General features: G+C 39.6%; 1 protein-coding gene across 1 annotated transcript; it reads right to left on the reverse strand.

Annotated features, from left to right (window-relative positions):
* Window positions 1-1,012: 1,012 nt before the first annotated feature.
* On the reverse strand, window positions 1,013-27,974 carry LOC120441394 (protein shisa-6). The gene is made up of 4 exons (XM_039616204.1): window positions 27,942-27,974; window positions 11,181-11,243; window positions 3,264-3,367; window positions 1,013-3,069 (listed from the first exon to the last, which is right to left on the reverse strand). The coding sequence occupies exons 3-4, from the start codon at window positions 3,276-3,278 to the stop codon at window positions 2,215-2,217; spliced, it is 870 nt and encodes a 289-aa protein (XP_039472138.1). The 5' UTR covers window positions 3,279-3,367; window positions 11,181-11,243; window positions 27,942-27,974; the 3' UTR covers window positions 1,013-2,214.

Consider the following 27,974-nt stretch of genomic DNA (forward strand, 5'->3'; position numbering starts at 1 on the left):
CGACTGGTCTTTTTTAGATCGTTTCCAAGTACACCTCTCAGACACTTGGTTTTTACTGTAATTCACAAGTCAAGTTTTGCAAGTCTACTAGCGACTTGTCTTTGCATTGCACTCTTCAGGATGAATCTTCTCGGGCTGACAGTTCTTTTGCCTCGAGCAAGGCCTGTAATCCTGAAGAAGCTATGAAGGAAAGAACAGGGTTTCAGAGATGGAATTGTTCCAACTACCATCCAGCAATCATCATGGGGAATGTGATGTGTTTGGACAGCGAGCTGAAAAAGACCAAAAGGAACACACTGAGTTTAGTTTAATGTGTAGTTTTAGTGAGATATTGCCACACTCACACATCCTAGACCACAATATGAAATTTCAAGGCTTTTTAGGTGCAATAGTATGTTAATAGTATAAAAAAGGCAGATCTGTTACATCTGTTGTCTTGGGTTTGCTTTAGTGTTTGGTGAAAACATACCAGGCCTTAGAATACACTTTCTTTATGAACTTTATAGATTGTGAAATGAGTTCTAAAATCTGGAAATTAGTTACAACTTTGCACTTTTAAGTCATCACTAATGAACTTCAAAGCTGCTGCGTGTTCTACGTAAAACATTCATTAAATCAGGCTACAGTAGTTGTCACACACATTTAGTGTGATCCTGCTGAAACTTAATGCTGTTGACACTGAGGATATGCAACCCTGGTGTAATTTATTTTTGCCTAACATTAGCATTTTACTTCTTTTTTCACTTCAGTGTCACAAATGATAAAAGTGGCTTTAATTTGTGAAGATGTGTAATTACACACACACATATATATTTTTATATATAGTGATACATGGAGAAAGAGAGCAAGAGCAGAACTCAAACCTGGGCCTACTGCTCTCTGGCCATACAGCACATGGTCGCCTGCTCAACCACTGAGCTAAACCAGTGCACAGATTTGTCAAAGCACAGACAAAACAGACGTATCTCTCCAAGAACAATGTTGCATGTTTAGAAAAATATGGATGGTTTATTTGACCCTACTTTGACAAGCATTATATTCCATTTCCATGATGTTCAAGTCTTCTGAAGTCAATGAAACACAGTCTACATCCAAATATGAACAGTGGTATATCAGTTTTCAATAACACATTCATTCACTTTTCGTCCTACAAACAGTTTTTGCAAAGACACACACAGTATAGTATTAATTTATCCGGTCAAATACTCGGTTAAGTGGGCTTCTATTCTGAACTCACGAAACAGTAATGGTTTATAGTTGTTTTTTAAGAATCTATTGAAAACAGACAGTCTAATATAAAGTCCATCCAGTACAGACTTGTCCATAATACTGCTTCTAGAATAGCTTATTTACAATCATCTACTGGAAGCAAAAGAGGAAACAAAAAAGAAAAAGAAGAGAAAAAAATGCCATTGCTTTAAGAACAAAACAAGCTAGCCATTAGTATTAAAATTCAAAATTAATAATCAAAACAGAACATGTTTTTTTCATTGATTGTGCTTTGTAACCCACAAAACCACTTCATTTTTCGAAATAGAACACCTATCAGAGGCACCAAATAGGAGTGCTGATAACATCCAGTTCAATTTCTCTCATTGAGATTCTCTACAACTATGAGTAGGACAGGGCATACAAATGGTTCCTTTTTTTCATTTATTTATATATTTATAAAGTTATTACAGGCTCATTCTCTCAGTTCATCACCTGTGGTGGTGTTATGTCGCACAACAGAAGTCACGTAGGAATCGGTTCGTGTGTTTAACCATGCAAAGCCCTTTAAGATTTGCCAGAAAAGGTCACAGAATAGATTTGTTGGCCAAAAGGGGGCTGATAAAGGCATAAACAGACACAAATGGTGCTTTCCCACTAAAACATACACAGAATGGGGCCAAAGCCTGTGGATGAATAGGATAGGCAAGACAGTGGAAATAATAGTAGGCAAGTTAGCAGGATAATACTACACCTTCCCCATCCATAACCTCCTCTGGCTTCAGATCTGGCTGGGCCTGTGTATGCAATGTACAGTGTAGCTCGTTTTCCCGGTCTCTCACAGTAAGTAAGTGGAAGTTCTTGGTCCTGGAATCTCTAATTTGGCAGAAGCCTTGGTCAAAGAAAGCAAAATTGCCACCATCCTACTCTAAAAGAAGGCCAGTATACCAATGTTTGTCAATCAGATTCAGCCCCTGGCATTCAGCAGTGAGTATTCCTGAACAGTTACACAGTCACCTCAGTCTTGCTGCCTGTGCGGTAGTGCTGTGGCTGTTGTTGCTGCTGCTGGTGGTGCTGTGGGATGTAGTGGAGTTGTTCCACAGTGTGAGTCCGTCTCGAGGCAAATGCCTGCCTCTTATTTGCTGTCTGGTTCATGGCTAAGGTGTTGGAGTGCCCACTCCCGCCTGCTCCCTGTACCCCACTTCCGCTGCCTCCACCACCGCTGTTGTTAGAGGCACTGGGATGGGAGTGCATTTTGGTCATCTTGTAGCGATCCATTAGAGGCGTAGTTGGAATGAACACGTCTGTGTGTGAGATGGCCCGTGACATTGACTTGTCACTGCCATAAAACCCGCCAGAGATGCTGCTGACCATGCCGCGCTTCAGCGACCTCATCAGCTTATCTGGCGAGAGCAGAGGATCCTGGGACAGGAGGCGGTCTTGTGAGTATAGACGTTCTTGTGAATAGAGGCGATCTTGGGAGTAGTGGCGGTCTTTTGAATAAAGATGCTCCTGTGACAGGAGTCTGTCCTTGGAGTACATACGGTCCTTGGAGTAGAGGCGATCTTGGGAGGTGTGGCGGTCCTGTGGAAGAAGACGCTCCTGGGATCGAAGACGTTCAGCAGATAGGAGCTGTTCATCGGACAGGATCCTACCTCCATACAGGGAAACACCGTTAGAAGACATGGTATAATCTTGCTGGGGGGCTCTTTGAGGGGACAGGACACGATCTTGGGACATAGCCCTCTGGACACGACGGGGCCTCTGCCTCTGCTGAGACTGCTGCTGTGAGGACTGTGACTGCGGAGGGGCCTGGGAGATGGAGGACTGTGGGGGCTGGCTCTGCTGTTGTTCCCGGTGCTATTGAGCAAAAGATGGATGAGGTGAGTTTATTCATAAACTCAGGGGTAAAATGCTCTGCTGCCGACTACTGTAGAATAACTTCTCACATTTAAATCTGGAAACTTGTGCTCTTGCATCATAGATACATAAAACTTGATAGTACGTGACCTTGTTGAAGCCTGCACTATTAAACTGAACACTTCTGTACCCACCTGTTCTTGACTCATTTTGAGAACATGAAGGGGAAGAGTGCTTCTTGCTGCCAGGTCGGGCAGGTGGCGCTTACGAGTGTAGTAGTCTTCGACTTCTTTATCTGCTGCAGAGGACACAGAAGTGGAAAAAAAAGAGACACGAAGTGAAGAGGCAATTCAAGGAGCAAAAGAAAGAGAAAACATGGGTAGGTACAGAATGCTAGGGGAGAAATCGTGTAATGCGGAATTGGAGAACACGGCACACAATGCAGAGAATAGTGTTGGGGGACCCATCGTATTTCACCTTTCCAAGCTCATAGAGGGGAATAGAAAATAGAGGCAGAGTATCACAGTCGGACCACATTACATGCTAGGCACATAACATCCACATATCCAGACTTGATCAGGGATGCTGCAGGCAGTTCTGGCTGTGGGGGATAACTTTTCAAAGGTCATTTGAAAGTCTATAAACAAAAAACATCATATACAGACATGGAGGGAACCACGCAGGCACCTCACATATATGCATGCTGGAAATCTAATAGGATTATTCCACAATCACATCAACACTGAAGCTGCGAGTGTTTCGTATAAACTCGAGTGGGGGTTTTCTTTCGTGTTCCTGTGTGCAACCAACAAAAACCTCCAAACCAAACAATGGATATAACATGCATTCAGGAGCAGATCAAAAAGATGAGAATACATTTGCAAAGACGATAGAGTAGGAGTGAATGTAGCATTAAATTCATGCCACACAACAAAAATACATGCACGGAGATTTGTATCGACCAAATAAAAAAAAAAAAAAACCCACACACACAAAGTGATGCACATTTACAAAAACTTGACATCCTGTCATAAAGACAGTAGCATAAACCATTCAAAAATGGAAACATTTATAAGTCTGTGAATGAGCCTTTAACCCGCACAATAAGAGACAGGTGAACGCCAGTGCCATTGGTGGTGGAAAGGTATTACGAGAGCAGATCTCTCCACCTTATTGAGAATTCATAGATGGCTTTTCAGTGCGAGTCTGTCTTTTTCAATAATGGTACAGCAGTGTTCACACCACCTGTCCAAATTACTCTCATCCAAATCCCCTTCAGCGCCGAGTCACGGGTGCTTGCTGCAAATCGATTCATTATGAGAGATAATAAAAACAAGATGTTCCTTTCTCAAGCATAATAGTCTTCAAGATTTGGGCAGCGCATTGCAAACTCATCAACCATATTACCACGGAGTGAATGAATAACTCATGATATATAGTGTCCTGCACCGCAATGGGCTAAATGCTTTTTTTCTCTTCAGTTTGATACCAATTTGCATTAATAAGCAGTAGCATTCTTCTTTTATTATCTCAACAATGAAAACTATGCTCGATGTTCCCTCCAGCGCAATCCAGCATGATCTATCATTGTGCAGACACTAGTTGAGCAACAAAAAGAAACAGCAGAGCCTTTTGGCTATTAGCTGCAGCAAATAATTTGCTTTGGAAGCAAAAAGAAAGTTAGGAAGACTGAAGGAAGGACACCGCCAAGGGATATTTTTCCATTTCAGAACTGTCTCTTTGGTGGGGTCCTATCTCTGACAATTGAATTCATTTGGTTTTGTTTTACGGCCCATCAAAAGCTATTATGTTAATTCTCACAAGCATTCTTCAAATAACTTGTGGTTGTTTTTATTTCTCCAAAACAACTGAGAACCAGTAAATACTACTGCAAACTTGTTTTACCATTTAGTTTGAAATGGTGCCTGGCAGCTCTAAGTGGGAGCCAGTGCAGAGCGACCCCTGATGGGATGAGTTGTAGATGGCCATCTTTCATTTTGACTTGAGCCAGCAGCAAAGCAGGACGCTCATGATGAAACTACACAAACCTTAACGGATATTTGTATTTCACTTAGGGAATAACATGAGACGAGAGCTCATTATGCTGTAGAAATCCACCAAAGAAACGCTAAATTAATACTGAGCCAAGCCAGACCCAAGAAGCCGCTGATATATGTGTGATTCAAGGGAAATCGTGGATGCGGAGAGGGAAGCAGGGAATATCGATGAATCAGAGTTTTTTTGAGGTGATTAGGCTGTTTTTTTGACAGCTCAGAGTTGAGAAGGGGATACTTTCTGGCTTTAATTCATAGTGCCCTCTGTCCACTTAGATGTTTAATCAACGGGGAGCTGCAAAATCTCCAAAAAACACATATACAGGTTTTTTTTCTACAGTTTAATGTCCCAAGTTAGAGCAGGTGAGCCATTGTTACATCTGAAATACTTCAGAGCCCTTCAGAAAGTCCCAGCCTGGAGTCAGGAAAGCACACTTAATGCAGTGTTTTTATCATGCAGGGCTTTAGGATTAGGGCAGGGCGCCTATTCTTGCATTATTGCAGTGAACTTGGACCTACTGAGTTTCTTCAAGGACGAGAACCGGTTGAGGTCGGCTTTGACGGCCGCCTCGTAGGAGGGTGGCAGGTGTGACAGGCTCTGGAAGGAGCGTGAGAAAGACAGGTCGTAGGGCTCCGTCTGCGAGGTCAGGATGCCACTTATCCGATTGTTTTCTGGAGACACATACATACATATACAGACACAGAAGAGGGGAAAAGGGGGGAAAAAATGGGCAGGCTGACTTCTCCTATCCTGACCCCCCAAAAAAGGAGACCCCAGGCAACCATCACAGAAGACCACCTGCTGTGAAGAAAAACGAGTGAGCTGGCAGACAGGCTGGAGTTTCAGCTGTACAAATATTTGCTGGAGGCAGAGGTCCTTTAAAATAATCTCTGAAATAATCTTGTCAGTATAAAATAAAAATTCCGACCAAGGAGAGCCACTGAGTACATGGAAGACCTGTTCCTATTCTGGGAGTTTGGGGGTTGTAGTGACCTAAGAAAAAATCTATTTTTGTACAAATACACATAAACTGACACATGAGTATATATAAAATATGTTTTGAATGGCGGGTTTTATAAACCAGATAGAGTTAGCAGCTTACATTTCACACTTTGTATCCATTGTTTTAGAGTCATGTGATGTCAACTCTCCGAGGTGTGAGTCTTTACTAACTCTAACCCTAGACAATCAGAATAATTTGTTTTTGTTTTGATTAATTTGTTCCCCTAAGTCTTAGCAATCAGGGACCCAAGAAAATAATCATTCTAAGTGACATGAACTTTCTTTCTTAATAGTCTATTTTGCCTTTCTCCAAACAACAAGGGTAGGGCAGAGTTAGGGTTATCCCTTATGATGACTTTAACCTCAGAGGGTTAAAAAAAGAAACTTCTGAAGGAAGGTACATGTGAAAGGGTTTGAGAACGACTGAGATAGATTTTGAGAACAATCACACTTTATGTATGTGAAATAGAAAACCCAGTCCACTCGTACTAAAGTGAGAGAGTTGCGTATCCTGTTGATATTTCAGTAAACTAGACTATTAAAGATAGTCATGGCTACAAAACATTTCTTATTTGATAATCCTTATCATTAAAGCCAACAGGTGTAGGTTTTGTAGGTTCCCGTATGCCAAAGCTACTTTGACCCTTCTAAACACAACACCCTAGGTCCTTTGGTATTAAGCACCAAGATATTAGGACCAGATCCTTTTAGTCATTCAAGTTGCAAGGTGGAGCATCCAATCAATTAGACTTGTTTTTCCAGCACATCCCACACATGCTCATTTAAATCAGACGGGAATCTGGAGGCTGAAGGACACCTTGATCTCTTTGTTACATTCCTTAAATATACAACAATACAACAATTGTTGTATTCTGGAACCACATATCATCCTGCTAGAAGATACTTTCTGCCTAACAAAGCCTACTACCTTTTGACATATGCCGTTATTACAAATAATGGAACTGAACTGACCTGTCAGTGATTTTAATGTTGTAACTTAGTTGAAAGTTCAGCATAGTTTGCTGAGGAAAAAAGTTGAATATCTGCCTTTAAGAAACTGTTGCATATTTAAAACTCCAACTTGTTGGTGCCAGTGATGGGGGAGTATAGGCGGACACATCAGCCACTCAGTGAGTGTTTGGTGTGGGACTGACTTGACAGGCGATGCGGTGGTTTGACGGGAGGAAACAGTGGTCCAAACAAGGAAAGGCAAGGAAAAAATAGACAACACACCAAACAACAGATGTGTGCTGGAGAGTGACCCTGCTTGTGACAGTGCTGTGATGTGAACTGGGACAGGGCAGGGAGCAATGCCTGGCTGCCTGTTGTTGGTGTGATGTGAGATGATGCCAGGAAGACGAGGAAGGTGGGGGTGGGGTACTGGACCCAAGCCTCCTTTTCTTCTCACTCTACTCCTTCTCTTTATCTCTCTTTTTCACACATGCACACACACACAAACATCCGCAGTCTGTCCCATTCCACTTCCCTCACTCTGTCAATCTTATCTGTCTTACCATGCTGCCACCCACTTTCCTTTGCTCCTTAATTCTTTCTTGTCCATTCAGTATTCCCTTCTCTCTCATTTTCTTTCCTACTCCTGCTCTATCTAGCTTTCGCCTGTAAGCTCTGAGTTTGTCACGCAGTGCAGAGCAGCGGGCATGGGTGTGACTCCACACTAGCCTCCAAAAGACAGATAAGAATAGTGTTTTTAGTAACTGCTGCAGGATGGAGAGATGGAAGAGAAAGAGGACAAGAGATGGAGATAAGAGAATCAAAAAGGAACAAGAGACTGAAATGCTCAGTTGTGGTCACAAGTTTATGTACATTCATTATGGACATGAATGTCAGTAATTTGGGTTTTTTAACAAATTCTTTGAACTGTTTTTCGGGGTGGAATGATTGTGCATCATCAACAGCATTAATAATTTATTTTGGATTGTCTCTAATCCACACAGACGTAGATGGCCTGGTTCTTATATAGCAATTTACACAACTTGCCTCATTCACCCATTGAATCCAACATTTACACTCTGATGGATGCATCAGAGAGCAACTTGGAGTTATCTAGCATGCAGACTGGGCAGATGGGTATCGAACCACCAACCTTCCAAATCATAGGTGACCTGCTCTACCACCTGATCTATACAATCCTTCCACCCTAGGAAAAAAAAACTGATTAAAGAAATAAAAGCTCATGACATTAATGCCTATGATGAGCGTATGTAAACTTATGACCACGACTGTAAGAAGGAACAAGAATAAAGTAGCAGGGATGGCAGCATGGCTGAGTGACTGCAGGGGATCCTGGGAGCTGCAGGGAGGGAGTTTGAAGTGAAAAATTTGTGAGTGGGTTGTCTTCCACAGCTGCATTAATAAGTGGGGAATCAACTCAGACTGTGGCATGCTGTTAGCTATCTCATTAGCAGACATACTTTATGTTTAAACACAGTAAAGCCACACAGATGTGGCTCCAAGACTTAAATAGTGAAAAAAATCAGCAGAAGATTTTACGTGACAAGATTATTAATATTAGATTATTTTCTTATTGCCATTAAAATCCAGTGAAATAGCCAAAACCAACAATGAACTGGTCTCACTTTCTTACTTGCTTACTCAGAGCATAACTCTAAAGCCCAAGCTTGGCACTGTGTCACTTACACTGCAGAGTTTATGTCAGGCAAAAACTTGTTGTTTTTTCATTGTCTTGCTATTTTTAGTTTCAGTTTTTTAGTCAACATGCAGTAGTGTTAGTTCATTCTCATTCACACTTGATGACATGTTATATTTTATTACTTGTTCTTAATCTGCACCTTTATGGCTGTTAGATGTTCTGATTTTAACTTCACAACTATCCTGGTCACACAACACTGTTGTTGTGATATAGTTTTGAAAAACAATAATTATGAGTTGTATCAGTCAAATCTATACCTATAACTATCTGTAACTTTGATTATTGTGTTGTCTTTTTCTGGCAAATTAAACCTAAACCCAAAGACATTGACTATGTAGCATAACTTTTGGTGGTAGTAATGACATGACAATTGATAACAGCAGCAGTCTTTCGGAATTAAATAACAATATGGTGTTATGTTCACACAGATGCAGAATTTAAGATGCAGACTTAGTAGGAATCAGTAAGTTCACTGATAGTGGCCCTAATACTGCTCTGAAAATCAACTCAGGGGATACAAATGTCCAAGTAGAACATTCTGAACCCTGAACTTCAAGGATACCCTGAGACAACGACAAATGCTTTAATCATTAATGAGAACCACGGGTGACCACGAGAAACTTGTCTCATGGAAGACGGCACATAATTTTGCAACATAAAATAAGCTTAATTGGATACATCAATGAAATGGAAGAAGATAACCATTGATATAAGAGCCTGTCACACAAAGCATTTACATAATTTCGAACAGAATTACACACAAAGTACCAGTCCTCTTACATGTTACACACATATGTGAGTGTCTCAGTGAAGCTGGGCTCTCAGTAAACTGGCTGCTTGTCAATAAAAGCCATTCTTATAAAAACCAGCATTCAACACTGTTGATTTGGTTTTGGTCTTTCTGATGGATTTTTTTGACAGTACGAAAAATACTGCATAAATATAACACAAATAATTTTCTACTGTAACTCATCAGCGTGTGTTCCTGATTCCCGTTGGCCCACATGACCAACAACAAACTGTTCTGTCAAAGCAAAAATCAAACAAAAACTGCTGCTTGAATCAGGTCTGAAAATACACTGGTTTAAGTGGGAGAAAGGAGGACACAAAGGTAAGAGTCGTGGTATGTACACAAATGTGTGCTGGAATGCAGTGAATGACTATTCACACTAAATTAAACATATGTATGTATGACTTACCACGTCTCAATGATCGGTGAGCTACCAAAACCCAAATGAAAAACAAATATTTCAGAAACATGTTGATGGTAAGAGAAACAGAACCTATTCCTGAAAGACTGGAATATTCAGCACAGCCAGTACAGAAAATCTCCCCTTAAAATTATTCTAATGAAAACAGCTTTTAAGTCCAGAGGCATGCTATGTACACTTGTGTGTATGATTGTGCATTTTCTGCTCTGATATGGAGCAGTATCTCCTGGTTGTTTCAGTCAAGGGCCGCTGGGGGGGTTGTGGCTGTGGGTTTTTATCTGGAAAATACACTGTGTGCCAAAACTTGAAGGATTTCTGGCAGCTTGTGATCAAAGTGTCTGTGTTAGATGTGTTGAAATGGATTTTTCATGTTTTCCATAGATCTCCAAGGCATTTGTTCCCAGTATGCAGTTTGCTTATCTATGCGTGTGATTCTGTGTGAGTCTGTGGATGTATGTGTGTGGACTACACGGTCAGTTATGTCCATAAAGAAGGAATGAGTCTGTCTGCATAATGTAACTATAGCTCCAAAGTGCCTCAACGATAGCAGGTTTTTAATGTTTGTGGTTGAAACAAACAGTATAAAAATCACACGGTGAGATCAGGGCAATGTAATAAATGCACAAGGCAGGGAATATTCAGCTTAATGTCGCTTTTTCTTTTATCTTTGCTATCTTTCCTCTTTCCTCTCTTACACGACTGCTCAACTGGCAGACTGTGACCACGGGCCCGCCTCAGCTCCCTGAAAGGAACAGCTGATTAACTTGAGTAATAAAAGCCGATTCACGGTACTGCTCCTCTCAGACAGTGTGAAGTTATGGTGACAACTTTAGTTTTGCAGGACAACAGTGGGGAACATTGTCAAACGTGGGATGGGATGACCTTGACAGAGCATTACGTTGTTTCACTTTAAAGAAAGAGAGACAGATGGCTGACAACTACTGTCTCTTGTCTATCAAAGAAAAAAGTGCTTGTGCCTATGGGATATGAGCCCACACCCCACCCCCATTTCGAAAGAATTTAAAAATGAAGAAATTGAAAATTAGATCAGTTCAATTAATATACACCATTAAACATGTTAAGATCTGCATTCTAGACTTCCAAACATTTGAAACATTGAACTGAGCAGGGAATTTACTTGCATATGACCCTTTCCCTCTAGTTTTCCTTACCATTCTTAGGTGTGCGTGTGGGGCTACCTAGAGCCACATGGTTATAGTTGTGCTGATGGGTACCTGCAATGACAAAAGCAATGAAAGATCTGTTCAATGTTCACGAGGAATGATCTGTATGTTCTCAAATACAGACTTCAAGCAGTGTGAGGGTGATAATTAAAGAGATAATTCACTGAAGAAGCTGAAAATGTTGTCGTCTAGTGGCACTTGGAGATATGCTTTTTATATAATTCACAAAATATAGATCTATGTAGAAAACACTGGGCATTTTCAATTGACTTTTATAGTTTAAATAAGACACGAAGCCGCAGTTACTTTCCACACTTGCGTGTAAACCTATTCACTGAGTGAAATATCCCTTTAATTTCCTCAAATTAAGAAAAGACATGGGAGACTGTGTGATGAGTAAATCTAAATGGAGTCCCCTGTAAGCTTGACATTAGCCTGCAAAATATGTTTACACCAGACATATTTTGGAAAGTAGGCTAAAACAGACGAAAGGAAAAAAACAGAAATATGGCATACAACATCCTGTCCTGGAAAAGCCAAGAGCAATTACTGTATTTTTTGTAAAGTGTAGTATTTAAGAATAAAGACCCACATTTATGCATTCATCATTACAAAAGATAAATGAACTGCAGTGCTGCAGGTGCATTTGAACACAGGAAACCACCAGTACAACTACAAATGAATAGAGAAAGACATTCTGGTTTAAAATTATATGACCAGTACACAAAAATACAGCGAACCTACCAAGGGAGGTTTTGCACCAACATTTTTATATAAGCAATGACCAAACAACTCATTAGAAATGAAAGTTATATTGAACTCACAGAACTCACATATAACCAGTGTTGGGACTAACGCGTTATTAAGTAACGCGTTACAGTAACTACGTTATTATTGTGGTAACGAGCACGGTAACTAGTTATTATGCCAAAACCAGGAACGCGTTACTCGTTACTGGGATTTAGATAGGCTCGTTACTCGTTACTTCGTGTGGTGGCTATCGCGGAGCTTCCACAGATTCAATAACATTAGCAAGTGGTGGAAGCCAGCAGGTGGATGAAGGAAAAGGGAGGCAAGAGGAGAGACCCGAAGCAGCCGCCGGTCCGCGTGTCAGGTGAACTGAACTTCAGGTAAGAAGTTATGACCTGCAGTCTATCTGGGTCAGATATAAACCAAGTTTAGGTGGAGTTTATTTTCGGTATGCTGACATTTTCGTACTGCGTACTAGCTAGCATGACGGAGTTTCTAAACAGCTGGGTGGGTGCTATGTTACTGATGTTGAACTTTATTTTGTTCATACGGTTAATTATTAGAGTTGCCAACCGTCCCGTAAAAACAGAATCGTCTGGTATTCAGAGAAAATATTACGCGTTTCGTACTGAGGTGAAAAGGAACACAGTTTGTCCCGGACTTCAGCTACAATGAAAAAGACACAAAGCTGAAGCTGCACAGCTGCCTCTTCTCTCATTCTCTCCTCTCCTGTTTCTACTTCAATCACGAAACTGATCAATGATCAGCTGATCGGCTTTTCTCTCTTGTTTATTTATCGCCCACTTTGCGCCAGAAAGAGGAAACCAGCGGATGTCGCGCTAAACAACAGCAGCACGTTTAAGCTTGATCAGCTGTTGTTAGAATTTATTTAATATTAATTTCTAGTATCAGCTGATGTTTGCTGGAGCCACAGCTGTAAAGCTGCTGGTCATGATATCGGTTTGGTTATCTGGTGAGAGGGAAACATGAAGATGAAACCAGGATTTGTCCTTACTGAATCATCAGAGCTGAACAGGTGATGGAGAAACAGGTTTACCTTTTAGGTGACATGAATGAGTTGAAGGGAAGTTATGAACTGTTTCTGAGAGACAGATAACACCAGGATCCTTTTCTATGTAGCTGACAGCTGGTAACTGTGCAGGGGCGGATCTAGCAAAGTGTTGCCAGGGGGGCAGGTAGGGCATTAACAGGGAAAGGGGGGGACAAGGAAATACTTTTCTTTATTATTCTCATTTAAAATGTCTCGCTTTAAAAAAAAAAAAATTATCTGAGTCTTACAACAAACGATTGATAGATTGATACATATATACCATCAGAACAGTGTACATCACTGTCACAACAGTGTTTATTTTCATTCAAAGGCTTTATGATTTTTCCTATAATGGTGGGCGGTCTCTAGTCAAAATGCCCGGACGATTGTTTTGTCCCAGTCCAGCTCTGTATGCAGCTCATCTGCAGTCTGGTGTTACCTACATCTTCCTATTCAGAAGGCAGAATTTCCAAGTTCTGAGTACAATCAAAAGCACCACGACTGCAGTTTTTGTGTTGGATGTAAAAAGCAGGCTAGAATCATGGCGGCGGTCAACGACGGTCCAGGCGTGGGATTTCTCTCGTGGAAATGTGCACATTATTTTTTCCTTTCTATTGGTACGTGGCACAGTGCACTTGTGGCATGTAAGCAAGATAGAAGACTGACAATCTTGCTGGGTATCCAGTTACGGAAGCAACACATTAACAAGAGAATTCTGAGTAAAACCAAAGTTACTTTCCCTAGTAACTAGTTACTTTGAAAGTAACGAGTAACTTGAAGTAACTGAGTTACTTTTTTAGAGAAGTAACTAGTAATGTAACTAAGTTACTAATTTAAAGTAACTTACCCAACACTGCATATAACATACTTTTTAAAACTAGAAACAGATTACTTTTAACCTCAGACAAAAGTAGTTAGCAAAAAAACCAAAACAAAGCCAAACCTTCAGAGCAAATTTCAAGGTCTTCAGCCTGTCTACACTGAGCAGTTTTTACCTGTTCGTAATGAAGTCTGACTATCATGACCGAAATTAAGTGAATTCGGTCATTGGTCATCACTTACCAAAACAATTTGTTCTAGATTACACTGAAGCCAACCAAGAAATCCCAGAAACTTAGGGCCAGTGTTTGTCAGCTGACATGAAACCACTGTCATACTTTTATTTACAAAAAATAAAACAACAACAACAAAAAACAGTTGTGGAAAAAAAAAATTCAAACTCAGAAAGAAAAACTATGGAAGAAACACAAAAAATCTTATGACTCACACAAAGAAGGAGCTGATAGTGTTCATACATAGTGTTTGATACATAGTTGATAGTGTTTGATACATAGTTTTTTTATATTTAAATCTAAGATGGTGAAGATATTGCACATTTTTGTGCCACCAGCTAACTTGCTAACATTGTATTGTATCAGCTTACAGGTCGGCTAGTGACATTGTTATGAACAAATGGTGAAGGATTTAGATTCCTCAGTGATGGGAGCTGTGAAGTGTAGTGACCTTCAGAGATACCACATCAGTAGCATATTAAACTGTACTGTCAGCAAAACATTACCAGTCCAGAGCACACAATTACACAAATATCATCATCATCGTCATCATCATTTATTTATATAGCACTTTAAAAACACACCTGGTAGACCAATGTGCTGTACAATACAAATATAAATATAGTAATAAAATAGCAGAAACCAGACATAGCAATAAAATTAATAAAAATTTCAGTTACCCACAGAGTTAAAAGCCAGTGAATAAAAATAGGTTCTTAATAAAGACTTAAAAACTGGCACTGATATAGCCTATCTAATATGGAGAGGAAGGTTATTCCAAAGCATCAGCGCTGCAACAGAGAACGCTCAGTCTCCAAGTTTCAGCCGTGACTTTGGGACCGAAAGCAACAACTGGTCAGCTGACCGAAGGGAACAAATGGGGACATGGGGCTTCAACAAGTCAGACAAATAAACATGAAACATGTTTCATGTTGTTTGCTTAGCTAATTTAGCTAATTAGGCTAGCATAAGCTTCATCCTGATTGCTTCCCAAATCGTGTTCTTGTTAATCTGAATTTTTTAGCATGCATATTATACAGTTGTGTGTTACCTGACACAGTCAAAAATCAAGCCCAGTGTTTGTCCAGACAGGTCATGACTTGAAGCTCAGCCAGAATCCCAGCAGACTAGCTTATGGCTCCAGGCCGTTTTTTTCACTGATGTTCTGTGTTGTAGGTCTTACTGCTGTCATCTCTTTCTCTGGCTTTCCACACATGTGCATGGAAAGGCAGTAAGTTTTCAGGATGAGAATGCATCAGAGCGATTAATACGTTTCTTATGGATAATGTTTGTACAATATATTTGGGATGTGTTTTTGAACTTGTAGTCTTTGGAAAGGACTCTGCAAACTTAACACGCACTGGTCCTCATCTCCGGCCATTATCCCTTTTTTCTGTCTCTGCTAGGAAGCTCTAATCAGTAGTAACAGTCAAACGTGTTGTCATTTGAGTAAGCAGAGCCTTTTTAAATTTCATCTCAGAGGATAAACAACAGTTGGCCCCAATCACCTATCCATCCTGCTGTGCTGGAGTGTTTGTGGGATGACAGGGAATGTGATGCAGTGGTATGGTGCTCGCCTTGGCACCGCACCGTGGAGGTGCTTTAGTTGAAAGATGGGACCTTTACTGAGCCCATTGTACTGAGAAAGTTGATGAATGACAGCTATTCTCAGCAGCGTGGGTTTGTGTGTTTGTATGTGAGGGGGAGGCAGCGATAGATGGAGACCCCAGTGTAGAGGGTTGCCATTGCGACACGTTCATTTGCTGTCTGCTGCTGTGCCTGTTTAAAAATGCATTAGAGCCAACTGCTGAAACATCCATTTACATCTGTCACAGAAGTGAAGGAGGAGAGTGAGGCCCGACACTCTCACATCATGGGTTTCAATATTTGCTCGAGCTATGGAGATAGATGAGATGTGTCTTCTGTGTGTTCCTCTGCTGGCTTTTTCTTTTTTCGTATCAGTGCTTAACAGTGACTCACAGAAAAGATTATTCAAGGGGATAAATTCACAGACTTCAGAAACTGCTTTGGAATATATTAAATGAACAGCTTAGTAATATAAACCCATGTATAAAAAGCTATGTCTTTTTAGTTACTATATTATCTGTATCTGTCACAATTGATCTTTCGTTTTTATTTGTCCCTGGTAGCACTATCGTTCATTATTAATGATCTATTATACCACAATTTTGCTGCTTATTTTACTGATGCATCAAATCAATGTGTTCTTCACTTTTGATCTACGGTCTATGACCATGCAGTGGGGTGTATTGCTGGTGGACCAAAGAAGATGTTCAGATTACTATCATCCTCATTTCTAAAGTTTTCTCTTATGTATGTTAGAGTTCAGGAGAAGACCCCTAAAATGAAACCCCTCCTGATGAGGAATACACCTGCCAAAAAGAGAGATTTCTTCATTTATTGGTGTGATTAAACAGGTGTAGTCACACTAGGCTCATTTGAATCCCAAAGTCCAATTCCTTTGACTAGTGTGTTACTTTGACTAATTGCTGCGCACTGTGTCCGGGCATGCTTAAGTGTACTGTGACTGTGTCACCACTTACAAATGAAACCACAAAACACATAAACTAGGGATGCTAATTTTACTGTGAAAAAGCACTTATCAAAAGCTTCTCTGTGCATGAAAGTCAAAGAGAGTGAGAGGATTTGACTTGCTGAGACAAACTGAAGTGCGCTCAGGTCATTAAATGACAACAACAAGGCAACTATTTTGTGCAGTATACTACTGAATTATTTCACCTAAAATCAGGTAGTGTTTGAGAAACTTACATCAAATTTATCGTTGATTGATGTATTTCTTTGCAAATTAGGCATTGAGACACTTCTATTATGGTGTCTGGATAAATACCTAGAGAAAATAAAGTATCAGTACTACTGATACAAAGGCTTGTTTTGAGTAGTGATGCCAGAATGACTGGATCACTACAACCAAAACTTTCTGTCTCTGCTAACGCTCACTGCATCTACTTTAGCTTATTAGTATAAACAATTCATGAAATAAACATTTTTGGTATGTCACTGAATAGTAGAGTGACTTATGAATGAATGTGCATGTGATTATGCTAATCTTATTAAAGGTGACTAGTAAAACAAAATGTGGTTGACAAACTGGTAATTACATAGCCCTTTCACTACTCTACCTGAGCATTCAAAGTAGCGTGCAAGCCACATTCACACACTTTATTCTATGCCTCAAGCACTTCCTCAAAATCACACATGGACACACTGAGGGTTAGACACTTTAGCATGCAGACTGGGGGGGAGGCAGGGATTCTGCCTTCTAGCCAAGGCATCCTGTGTCTGGGAAAACCCTCAGTAATGGTGATAATTTAAGAGAAACGGCATTTTAATGACACATACAGGGTACATAATAGCAGATTAACTTCTTTTAATTATTAAAAACTGTTAATGACTATGGCCCTGGTATCAGTTGGTGCTGGCGTGAAACAAACTGCTTTGATTTCACTTGATCTTAATTCCTATACTGCAGAATAGACACAGGATGCTTTATCATAGTGTGCACAGAGTGCATCCATTTAAATCAAACATGGTTAAAACTGGTCCATTTCAATCTAACAAAGAAAGCAACAACACCACCCTATCCTCACCCCCAGGAAAAAAACAAAAAACAACTTGCAGTATTATGTTAATGAATCACAAAGTGGATGATTCATCTCTGCAAACAAACTTTTTCTGTAATGAACTACAACAGGTGACAAGTAAGCATCTGTCCTCTTTGCTGTGCAGAACATGCAATAATGTATTCACATTTTTTTCTTCATTCAATTCAATTCAACTCAACTCAACTCAATTCTATTCTATTTTATTTACAATATATTTGTATAGCGCCAAATCACAACAATATTTACCTCAAGGTGCTTTATATTGTAAAGTGAACCCTTACAATAAATCATGAAGGGAAGCAGAGAAAAATTAGAGTGTAGAATACACAGTCTAGTTTGGTTACTCCAGTAACACATGAACATAATTTCAGTTAATTCATATTCATGACTATGACTATTTACATGTTCTGGCTGTCTTCCTCCCCTCAGCCCCAACTGGTCGCGGCAGATGGCAGCCCGTCCATGAACCTGGTTCTGCCGAAGGTTTCTTCCTTTTAAAAGGGTGTTCTTCCTTCCCACTGTCATCAAATGCTAAAAGGGGGTTGAATTGAATTAATTGAATTAAAATTAAATTGAATGTTTTTACTTTTAGATCTGAAATATTATTTTCATTCTTTACTGATAAATACAACACTAACAGTAAGTATATATTGTATATTTAAAAATCCAAATGGCATATAAGCCAATTCCACAACATATATTAGACCTTTTTTTAAAAGTCATTATTTTGGACAGTATGATATCTTTTACCAGGCCTGGTAAATGCAGTTCAACATGTTTTCAGAATAAGGATACCGTTTCCACAAAATCCTAAAAGATGAAAAAAATCTGATTGGACAATAAGAAACATGTTCTCAGTTGAAAAGTAGTTAATTGAGGACAATTGTGGACAGTTCATCACCAGCAATGTAAACTGCATGCAGTTCACGTGTTGTTGCACATGAGATGTGTAGTTTCAGTACACACTACGCAGCAAGTTTTTAAAAAGTGACAAACTTCAAGAAAAATGGACCGTGCTAATAGGGGAACTCATCATTGATGTATATTATGTGTCTCTGTCTGTAAAAATTTGAAAGCAACAGAACCCAGAAACAGAGCAACACTTTGTGAAGTTTTGTCTCAATCTGGTGATTTCCATTCAAAGTCTGGTCTGAGGGGTCCACAGAGAGAACCAAAGCTGAATGACGGGCTGAGAAGCAGGAGAAGACTAGCTCATTAAGAGCCTGGAGAGCCACGTTCACTGATCCCAAAGTAATCAGGGGACCAATTAACCACATTGAAGACAGAGTCCCAGCACAGTTAGCACCCCCAAACTCTCAGGGCCATGAGTCTGCTTATCAGCTCGGAACACCCAAATGCACCATCATCCTCCTGGGCTCCTGGAGCTGACATGGCAAAAAAAGAAAAAGAAAAAAACTCTCTTGGTACTACTTTAAAGCACCCCAGGAAACCTATTTTTCAGTGGTTAAGTAAGCTTAGTGTGGAGGGTGAGATCTCCTGAATGTACTGCCATCCTTTACTTATTGCCTTCATCTGCTTTAATTGGCATATTAAAATAGATTCAAAGCCAGCGCTGCTGTCTAATCATACAGTGGGTTGATTATTTGTGATTGACGTGCTCTCCAGATTGTTAGGTTAAACAGGGTCCCTATCTAAATTGCTAAATGGCCGATTTGCTGTCGGTATGTTGATGACGGAGCTGTGTGTTTGTCAGATGGTGTCAGTCAGATTTAATGGTTAAATCAAGCATATACACCCATAGCTATGATCAATGGGCTGCAGAGACTAATCTTAAACACCTTTTTTTGGATACAGTCACCCTCAAGTCCACAAGAACATTACTCACATTAAATTTCCCTTTACTGACACGGTAAGTGATCTCTGGAGAATACCTCCTTGGCAAGTTTGCATAATAGCATCCAGATGGCGTGCAAGTGACTCAGTATTTTGACATTTGGCATGGCATTTTGTTTCACATCACACTTCCAAGCATCGCATCCACATACAACACATAAAGGAGGTAAGAGAAGGCATGCTGAGAAAATCAGAAAATACCTTGAACCCCTTGGCAAGGTTAAATAAGCATTTGTAGTCACATACTCTGAGGTATCATAGAAACTATCAGAACATTGATTTCTAAGGATTTTCATTCTGTCCAAATACTGAAAAGCCAGCCACTGAAGATCCAGTGAATAGGGATATGTGTATTTGGCCACAATCTCTGGTGAAGCAAAGGACAGAGAAGAGAGTGGTGAGTGACGAGAGACTGAAAGGGGAGAAAAATAGCAAACATATGACCAAGGTCACCAACCTCTAGACACCAGCTGCCTAATGTTAGGCTCCAGCACCATGCACATACAAAATCATTTTGAGCCACATACAAGCATCATGTACTGTACACAAACATAACAGAGTCGAAGTGATATATAAATAAATTAGGTTCACTTTTCTATACCAGATCACTATTCCCTGGGGATTCACTTTAGAAAGGACAGTTTCACAGCTAATAATTAATAAAATACGTTCAGCGCCCTTTGTGTAGCAAGGGTGAAAGTGAGGCTGAAGACGTACAGTAGCTGAAGAGCTGAAACTCCAACTTTCATGAAAGACGCTGGATTTCATTTTCAGTCAAAGCTGTAGTTAACCCCAACCCCATATCTGGGTAAGGAAAAACAAATGTTAATAAATGGTGTGAACACAAACATATTTGAGGCTTCAGGCATGCCCCTTGTCCAGTTTAAATGAGATGTTGTCACATTGTTTGTGCTCAAGAGTTGAGAAACGCTAAACTTTTCAAGCTGCTTACAGTTCTCATATAATCACACTGTGTTTATTGAAATGGTTGAGCGCTGCTGCAGGCTAATGAAATCAAATAATGCTTGAGTAGCTTATTGTTCAAGGTGATTCTTTTCTATGCTAACAGCTAATCAAAAGTTTTGTTAGCTTGCCTTGTAATTTGCTATGACGAACATACCCAAACATACCCATTTAGCCTATTTTTGAAGATTCTCACCCGCCCTCTGCTCCAGCTGTGTCCCTGTGTATTTCTAATCCTGTCTTCCTATTTTTCACGTCATCTGTTCACCCTCTTGTGTCTACCAGTTTTCCTAGCTTACATCATTTTTTTTTCGATTTCCTTGCATCTCTGCTGGATTAGTTTTCTCCTCAGCTAGATTTGTACAGCATGTTTTGAGTTAACCTTTTTCTTTAGTTTGGCAAATAGATTTTTTTGTCATCCTGAGATTTTCTCCGACATTTGTATCCATTTCTCACCATATGTATGTTCAGAAATCAAATCCAGATAAATTACAGTTAATACCCAGTGAAATTTTCATTAATCCTACAAGACCTTAACCATATGATCTATGCCACAATTTGAAAGTTTTCCAAACCTTAACTCTAATGGAGTTCTGAAATGAGGAATCATTTTGCTCATCCAGTATTCTAGTCTGCCAGTAAGGGCTGTGCATACTGCCTGTCTAATTAGCATGAAACTTAAGCTGTTGCCCTTACAAGATTGCATTATTTAAAATCTGCTGAGGAATGGGAGATTTCATAGTAACACATCAGATGTTCTTCACCACCATTAACCAAATGAGGGAAGAGACTGTATTTAAAAAAAAATTTAAGAAAAAATCCTTGCTATCTCTCCACTGGTGAACGTGCATCAATCAGCCACAACATTAAGACCTGCCTAAGACTGCACAGGTTCCCCTCACTGCATCAAAACACCTCCTATCCACCAAGTCCTGGACAGGTGGGACTCTTCGGTCCTCTTAGTTAGGGTGGGGACTCAGTGGAATAGGTTTGTTCTGGGGCAAACAGCAGATCCTTAGATGGAATGTGATGCTGGAACTTTTAAGGCATGGCGAACTTTTTTCAGGTAATTGCTAAAGTAATTTTTCTTTGTGGTTGGTTGGCAGTAATGTTTAGATGTGTAGTCCTTGGGAAGGTAGTACACAATGTAGGAAAATACTTTGTTCCTAGCAGAATGTTGAATTGTAATAAGATCAGTGTTGGGGAGTAACATAATAAGCATGACAATATATTAGGTAATCCAAAGTATTCAGAATATGTTACTCACATTAAGTAAATTAACGGAATACATTACAAACTACATTTTGGGGCATGTATTCTGTAATCTGTAGTCGAATGCATTTTAAAAGTAACCTTTCCAACACTGAATGAGATAATCACTGCTGTTTAATTCACCTGTTCGTGGTTTTAATGCTGTGGGTTTGAGAAACTGAGAACTCATCTGCAGCTTTTCGGTGGTGCAATACCTTACAGAAAGCTGGCTTATACAAACGTGTACCATCAAACGACAACTTTAGCTTGTATAAGACAGATAAGATATTTTATTCTTTTGTTGTGTTCTTCTTACAAAAAACCTCCATAACCCTTTAGATTGTTTGCATGATTTTTAAGTGTATTTGCTAGTTTGGTATCTTTGGAAAAAACAAAGCATGAGCTGATTATCATAGAAATCCTGGTGGTCAAAGACAGACTTCAAAACACTGATGTTAAAGCTGCTCATGCACAACTTAATGGAACCCCAAAGGCCTAGTATTTCTGAACAACATGGAGGAGGAGGGAGGAAAGCAAGCACAGTGAGACAGAAATACAGTGAGCAAAGGATAAAGTGAGACACAAAGTAGATAAGAGAAGGTAAAAGTATGAAAAAGGAGGATGTGCTGGGGTGCTGGGATGAAAAGTAAATGGCCCAGCGACCACAAGGCATCCCTCCACCTCTTCCCTCTGACTCCAAAGCACCCACCCTAGTTCTATTAGAAAGCCATCTTCAGCTTTCTGCTCCACTCTTCTCATGACACCCCTCTTTAAAACCAACTGCCATCCCATTAGCCTTAGCTAGCTACCAGCATTATAAAAGGCCCAGAGGAGATGGAGGTGGTGACGGTGGGGTTACACTGTGCATGCGTGTATCTATGCACCAGAATCTGTGCAGAATGACTGTGACAGATATGCAGTTTATGTCCCATTGGCTCAGCTGACAGCCCAGTGGCACCAACATGTCCCTTCCCTCCCTCTCACAGCAAAGAAGGTAGACGAAAGGGAAGCCACCATGGGTTTGACATTTATCAACTGACAAAGACTGTTCACATTTAATCGCTAAATGTTAACTGCCATAATAGCCCTACTTCACTCAGTAAGTAAGGGACAAAGCTTTAGGCCCCACCTCCTCTCTGATTTCACTGGAAGAGCAGGAGGCTTAACGCTGACCCAATTGCAATCCTAGTGATAATGCTTATAAGTTATATTTATAGCACTTTTACCCCATCTAATTTTAGCCCTCAGTGCTCATTCTTAACTGAGTGGCTCTTATCTGTCAAACACAATTTTAAGTGACAAAAGGCTTAGACTAAATATTTGACTTTAAGGCCATAACAAAAACAATGAGAACAGAAATTTGAGCAGATAGGAAAAAGACTTTGTACAGCATTCCTTTGCAGTATCAGCAAAACACATTTCAAATTAAAGAAAGCGAAGGGAACTTGTTTGCAAATAAAATTCTGTAATAAAAACTCAACTATAGCATCACATTGACATCATGTTAATTAATATGACGGGATTTCCTTTGCAGAAAATTATGACCATCCTAAATGTAGCCGTTTTAATTATCGTGCCTCACAACAGCGTGGTGTTATGTACTGGCAGAAAGAGCGGCGATGATGAACAGTATATGCAAAGCCAATGGTAACAAGACTGAAAATAATGAGCTAACGGCATACGGGTTGATAATTCAGCACCCAAGTTTGTCATTAACAAATCCAACAACTCTCACACAACGAAGGCTTTCTAAAACCTCGTTGCTGTCTTTTTCAGCCACTTGAGACAAAACTCTAGAATTCATATCATAGATATATTTGATATCCTATGGCCTTGCAAAGATATGACAAACATATTCACACACAGTTCTGTAATTTCTCAGTCAAACTTCACTATTTTAGATCATTATATGAATTTTAATCTTAGACTATGAAAACCTGAGTGAATACAAATTACAGTTTTTAAATGATGATTTCCTTTATCAAGGGAAAACAACCATCCAGACCTACCCGGCCCTGTGTGAATAAGTATTTTCTAATTGTACCATCATGTAATTCAACAGCATTTCATAAGAAGAACATCATGCCAATAGTCAAACATTGTGGTGGTATTGTGATGGTCTGGGGCTGCTTCATTGCTTCAGGACCTCGACAACTCGCTGTAATTTAGGGAACCATGAATTCTGCTTTCTACCAGAAAATTCTGAAGGAGAAAGGCGGCCCATCAGTTCAGGCCCTGAAGCACAAGCGCACTTGGGTTATGCAGCAGAACAATGATTTGACAAACACCAGCAAATCCACCTCTGAATGGCTCACTCCTTATTTGACTGTTGACTATGCCACTGTGTTCACCAGCTGGCAGGTGTGGAATATATTGTTAACTTTACTTTGTACATATAGCTACTTTCTGATGACTTTAGACTATGAAAGAATCTTATTCCACAAGTAGGAAAGCAGTAGCAATACAGCCTATATTACTCAATCATAAACAACACAGGACACCAATTATATATCCTTCTTAGGGTGTGAGAGAAATGATTTTACATTTAGGTGGTAGACTGGATTCCCGGAATCAAAATCAGTTTTTCCAATGGCCTGGAATACCAAAGAAATGATTTGCCACACATTAGTAAAAGGAGAACAGAGGAAGAAGCAGGTAATGACTAAAATAAAATGTAACTCTACAGAGCTAGTAAAAACGATTGAATTACAGGTCAGTTTCACAAAATGAATTCTAAACAAAATCTTTTTCTCATCCATATGCCGTATTTGTCACTGGCTATAAAAATCAGATGAAAGGTTTGGATTGTATTTTAAATTATTTTATTGATTTTTCAGAGCAGCGAGTTTGATTACATACATTAATGCTAATTTTAAAAATTACAGTAACTGGAGTGGTTTCCTATCTGTATACTTTAAGTATTACAGACACAGTGTATTGCTACATGGCCAAGGTTGTTGACTGATCTCTACCTCATGTCTCTTAATGAATGAAAACTAATTAAGATGTGTTTTGAATTGTTGGAAGCTAATAGCTGCACAGAAATACTCAGATTTCATTATGCATTCATAGATAAATACATTAACAAAGAGGGTTGCTACTACATTCTTCCAAGTGCAGTAAAATCCAAATACAACACAGACTGTGTCTATCCACAGCGCCAGTAAGTATCGCTCTTTATCTCATAACTCACAATCACCCCCAAGACACCAAAGGCCAAGCAGTTACTTGACAATTCACTGCCTCTACTGCTTGACAAATGTGCCATGATAGTCTCAGCAGGGAAGGGGAAGGGCAAGAGGTTGAGATGGACTTCATACCCAGTTCATTTTGAAATGTGATAGACAGTGAACCCACTGTGGACTGTGACCCCAAGTGTTAAAAGGCAATAAGGCATCCGTTTTATTGAAGCGGTGTGTCATGATGTTCCTACAAGCTTGCATGGTTACACTCGGTTCTCTCACCACAAAGCCACAGTGGCTCCCTGGGTTTAAAGATAATCTTTCTTGAAAATCAAACAGTGTAACAATATGCCGTTTTCATCGCTTGGCGCACTGTAGGAATAATACCTCAGCAGAAAAAAATCAGTTTCTTCTGCTTCACAGTTGATCGACATACCAACCGACTCCTTTTGCAGGCTGTTGAAAAGCAGACTTCCTTTGGGAGGAGGCGGAGGGCGAAGAAGAGGTAGAGGAGGAAGAGGAGGGTCCGTATATCGTAAGCAAGAATAAGGACAGATTTATCTGATGTCTTCTTAAAATTAAAAAAGTAACATCATCAAAACTGCCTTTATCCATGCCTTCATAGACCAGCCCTCCTCTCCACTGAGACGGACAGAATCGAAGAGCACGTACACCATAGAGGTTAGGACATTCAATTCAGTAAAGAGGACAACACATAGAAAGTGAAACATTTCAAAACATACAGTCCAAAGGGCAGGAATTAGAACACAGGCGTGAAACAAGACCAGTTGGGTTTTAATGCACAGCACAATTAAAAAAAAAAAAAAAGTCATATAATGTGGGCCAGCTTCAACAAACATCAGGAGGTACAGAATATTATTGTTTACAAAAAGTCTGTCCTAGTTTGGTTAGCTTTTTAAAAAATATATTTTTAAATAAGTAGGCTGAAACTTTTTTTAGTGCAAATCTCCTCTTTACAGTGTTTTCTTATAGGCGAGCCCACATTACCACACCAGTTATCTAAACAGAACTACATAGGGGTGTTACGGTACATATATATAGCCTGTCACAGGGCATTGGTTTCAGTTTGCCTTTAAATTAGTGTAACACTAATTAAGTCTATATTTAAGTGCTAAGGAAACTTGTTTTCTAAAGTTAGATGGTCCCATCTGAAGAGCTTTAACAGATTGCCACTTTTGTCCAACAACATACTAATGTATGTATTAGCTCCTGGATGTATGAGGCACCACCTGACTACCATTCAAAATGACAAACACTGGACTTAGTGAATGTGGTGCACCAGTCTGAGTCTACCAAATACGTGGAACTAAAGCTTGGATGAAGTAAGGTTTCTGGAAACAAGTGGAGCTAGGGTAAAAAAAACCCCAAACCTCCCCTTTTCAGTTCTTAGGTTTTTACATATCAGCACAACCTGAGGACAAAACATTATCTGGTCCTACTCATTAATCTGATTAGGTTTATTAGCTTGTTTCCAAACAATCTGTCCATGAATCCAAAGTTATGTAATGGAGTGATGATGAAATGGATATCCAGGGAAAATGCATCCCAAAATCAAATTGACCAGTTTGCAGAGGAATTACAAAAACTCACATCTTGGATCTATAAACTTCAGTAAGCACATTAAATGTTAAAGTTCAGGACAATACAATTAGAAAAAAACTGAACAAGTATGACATCTTTTGGAAAGGTTGCCAGGAATTAGCCCCTTCTCTTTAAAAGAAACATCGTTGCATGACTTAGGTTTGAAAAATTGTATCTGACCTGAATTCTGGAACAATGTCCTTTGGATAGATGAATGAGACACTTGGCCCTAATGCACAGTGCCACAATTTGTGAAAACCAAACCAAACAATTGAGCACAAATACCTCATACCAACTATCCAACACGGTGGCGGACCTTGGGATACAGACTCAGTACTGTGTACCAAATTATTCTAGAGTTAAATGTCTCACAGGTAACATAAGGACAATGATCCCAAGCATACCAGCAAATCTATTAAAAAAATGGCCAAAAAATAATAATCAAGGCATTGCAATGGCCCAGTCAGTCCAGATCTCTGCAAACCTCAATGAAGAGACTGACAAAGCCATAAAGGAAATGTTTAATTCAAGTTATTCCTAATAAAAATTATTCTACAAGCTACTGAATCATTGGGCGCACTTAATTTTTCCCTTAGTGCTTCTACATTTTGGTTTTATATTTCTTAAATAATGACTTGATATAATTTTTTTGTTCATCTCTCATTTTTTGTGATGCGCTAATATATAAAACCTTGGAATTGAAAAAAAGGGGTATATTTTTCTTTTAACCATGACTTGACTATTCAAATGTGCAATGAACTATTTTAGGTTTTTAGAGACCAGTTAGCAGCTGCGTGACAACCAAAATGTCTTGGAGTCAACCTTTTAGACATGACTGGAGGCATACTTCCAGGAAAAACCACCAGTGATCACAGCTGATTCAAAAGTGCCAGTTATTTGGTTGTTTCGTATTATAGCTTTGGACAAAACCAGGTTGGTTATTTCCTCATATTTCTGTTTTCTCTGCTGCTTCAGGCTTGGAAAAATATTCTTTGCAGAAAGGTGACATAGCTTGTTTGTCTGTATTATGTACAACTTCAACTTTTAACTTGTTTTAACATTGCATAGACTTTTAACCATACCAATTATTTTAGTGTACCGTTACACCCCTAAAAATAGCACACAAATGAACCAGACTACACATGTGCACTTGTCACACAAACAGAAAAGCTAAATGTCAAGAGGGAGGTTATATACTGAGTATACAAATAGAGATCAATGGGAAGGCACTTCACTACAATTAACACTCCAGGTATAAGCTGCCTCCAAACACGCAGGAAGTTGATATTATCTTATATTATCTGTATAAATCTTTAACAGATTCATAAAGCAAATGTATAAATCATAAAATAAGTGGCTAGAGGCAGCTTTAACCTTTAACAAAGAATAGCCATCCCTACCATGGTGACTCTGGGAGCGGACCGGCCAATGTT

The sequence above is a fragment of the Oreochromis aureus genome, linkage group 8 (assembly GCF_013358895.1).
Source record: "Oreochromis aureus strain Israel breed Guangdong linkage group 8, ZZ_aureus, whole genome shotgun sequence".
Lineage (NCBI taxonomy): Eukaryota > Metazoa > Chordata > Actinopteri > Cichliformes > Cichlidae > Oreochromis > Oreochromis aureus.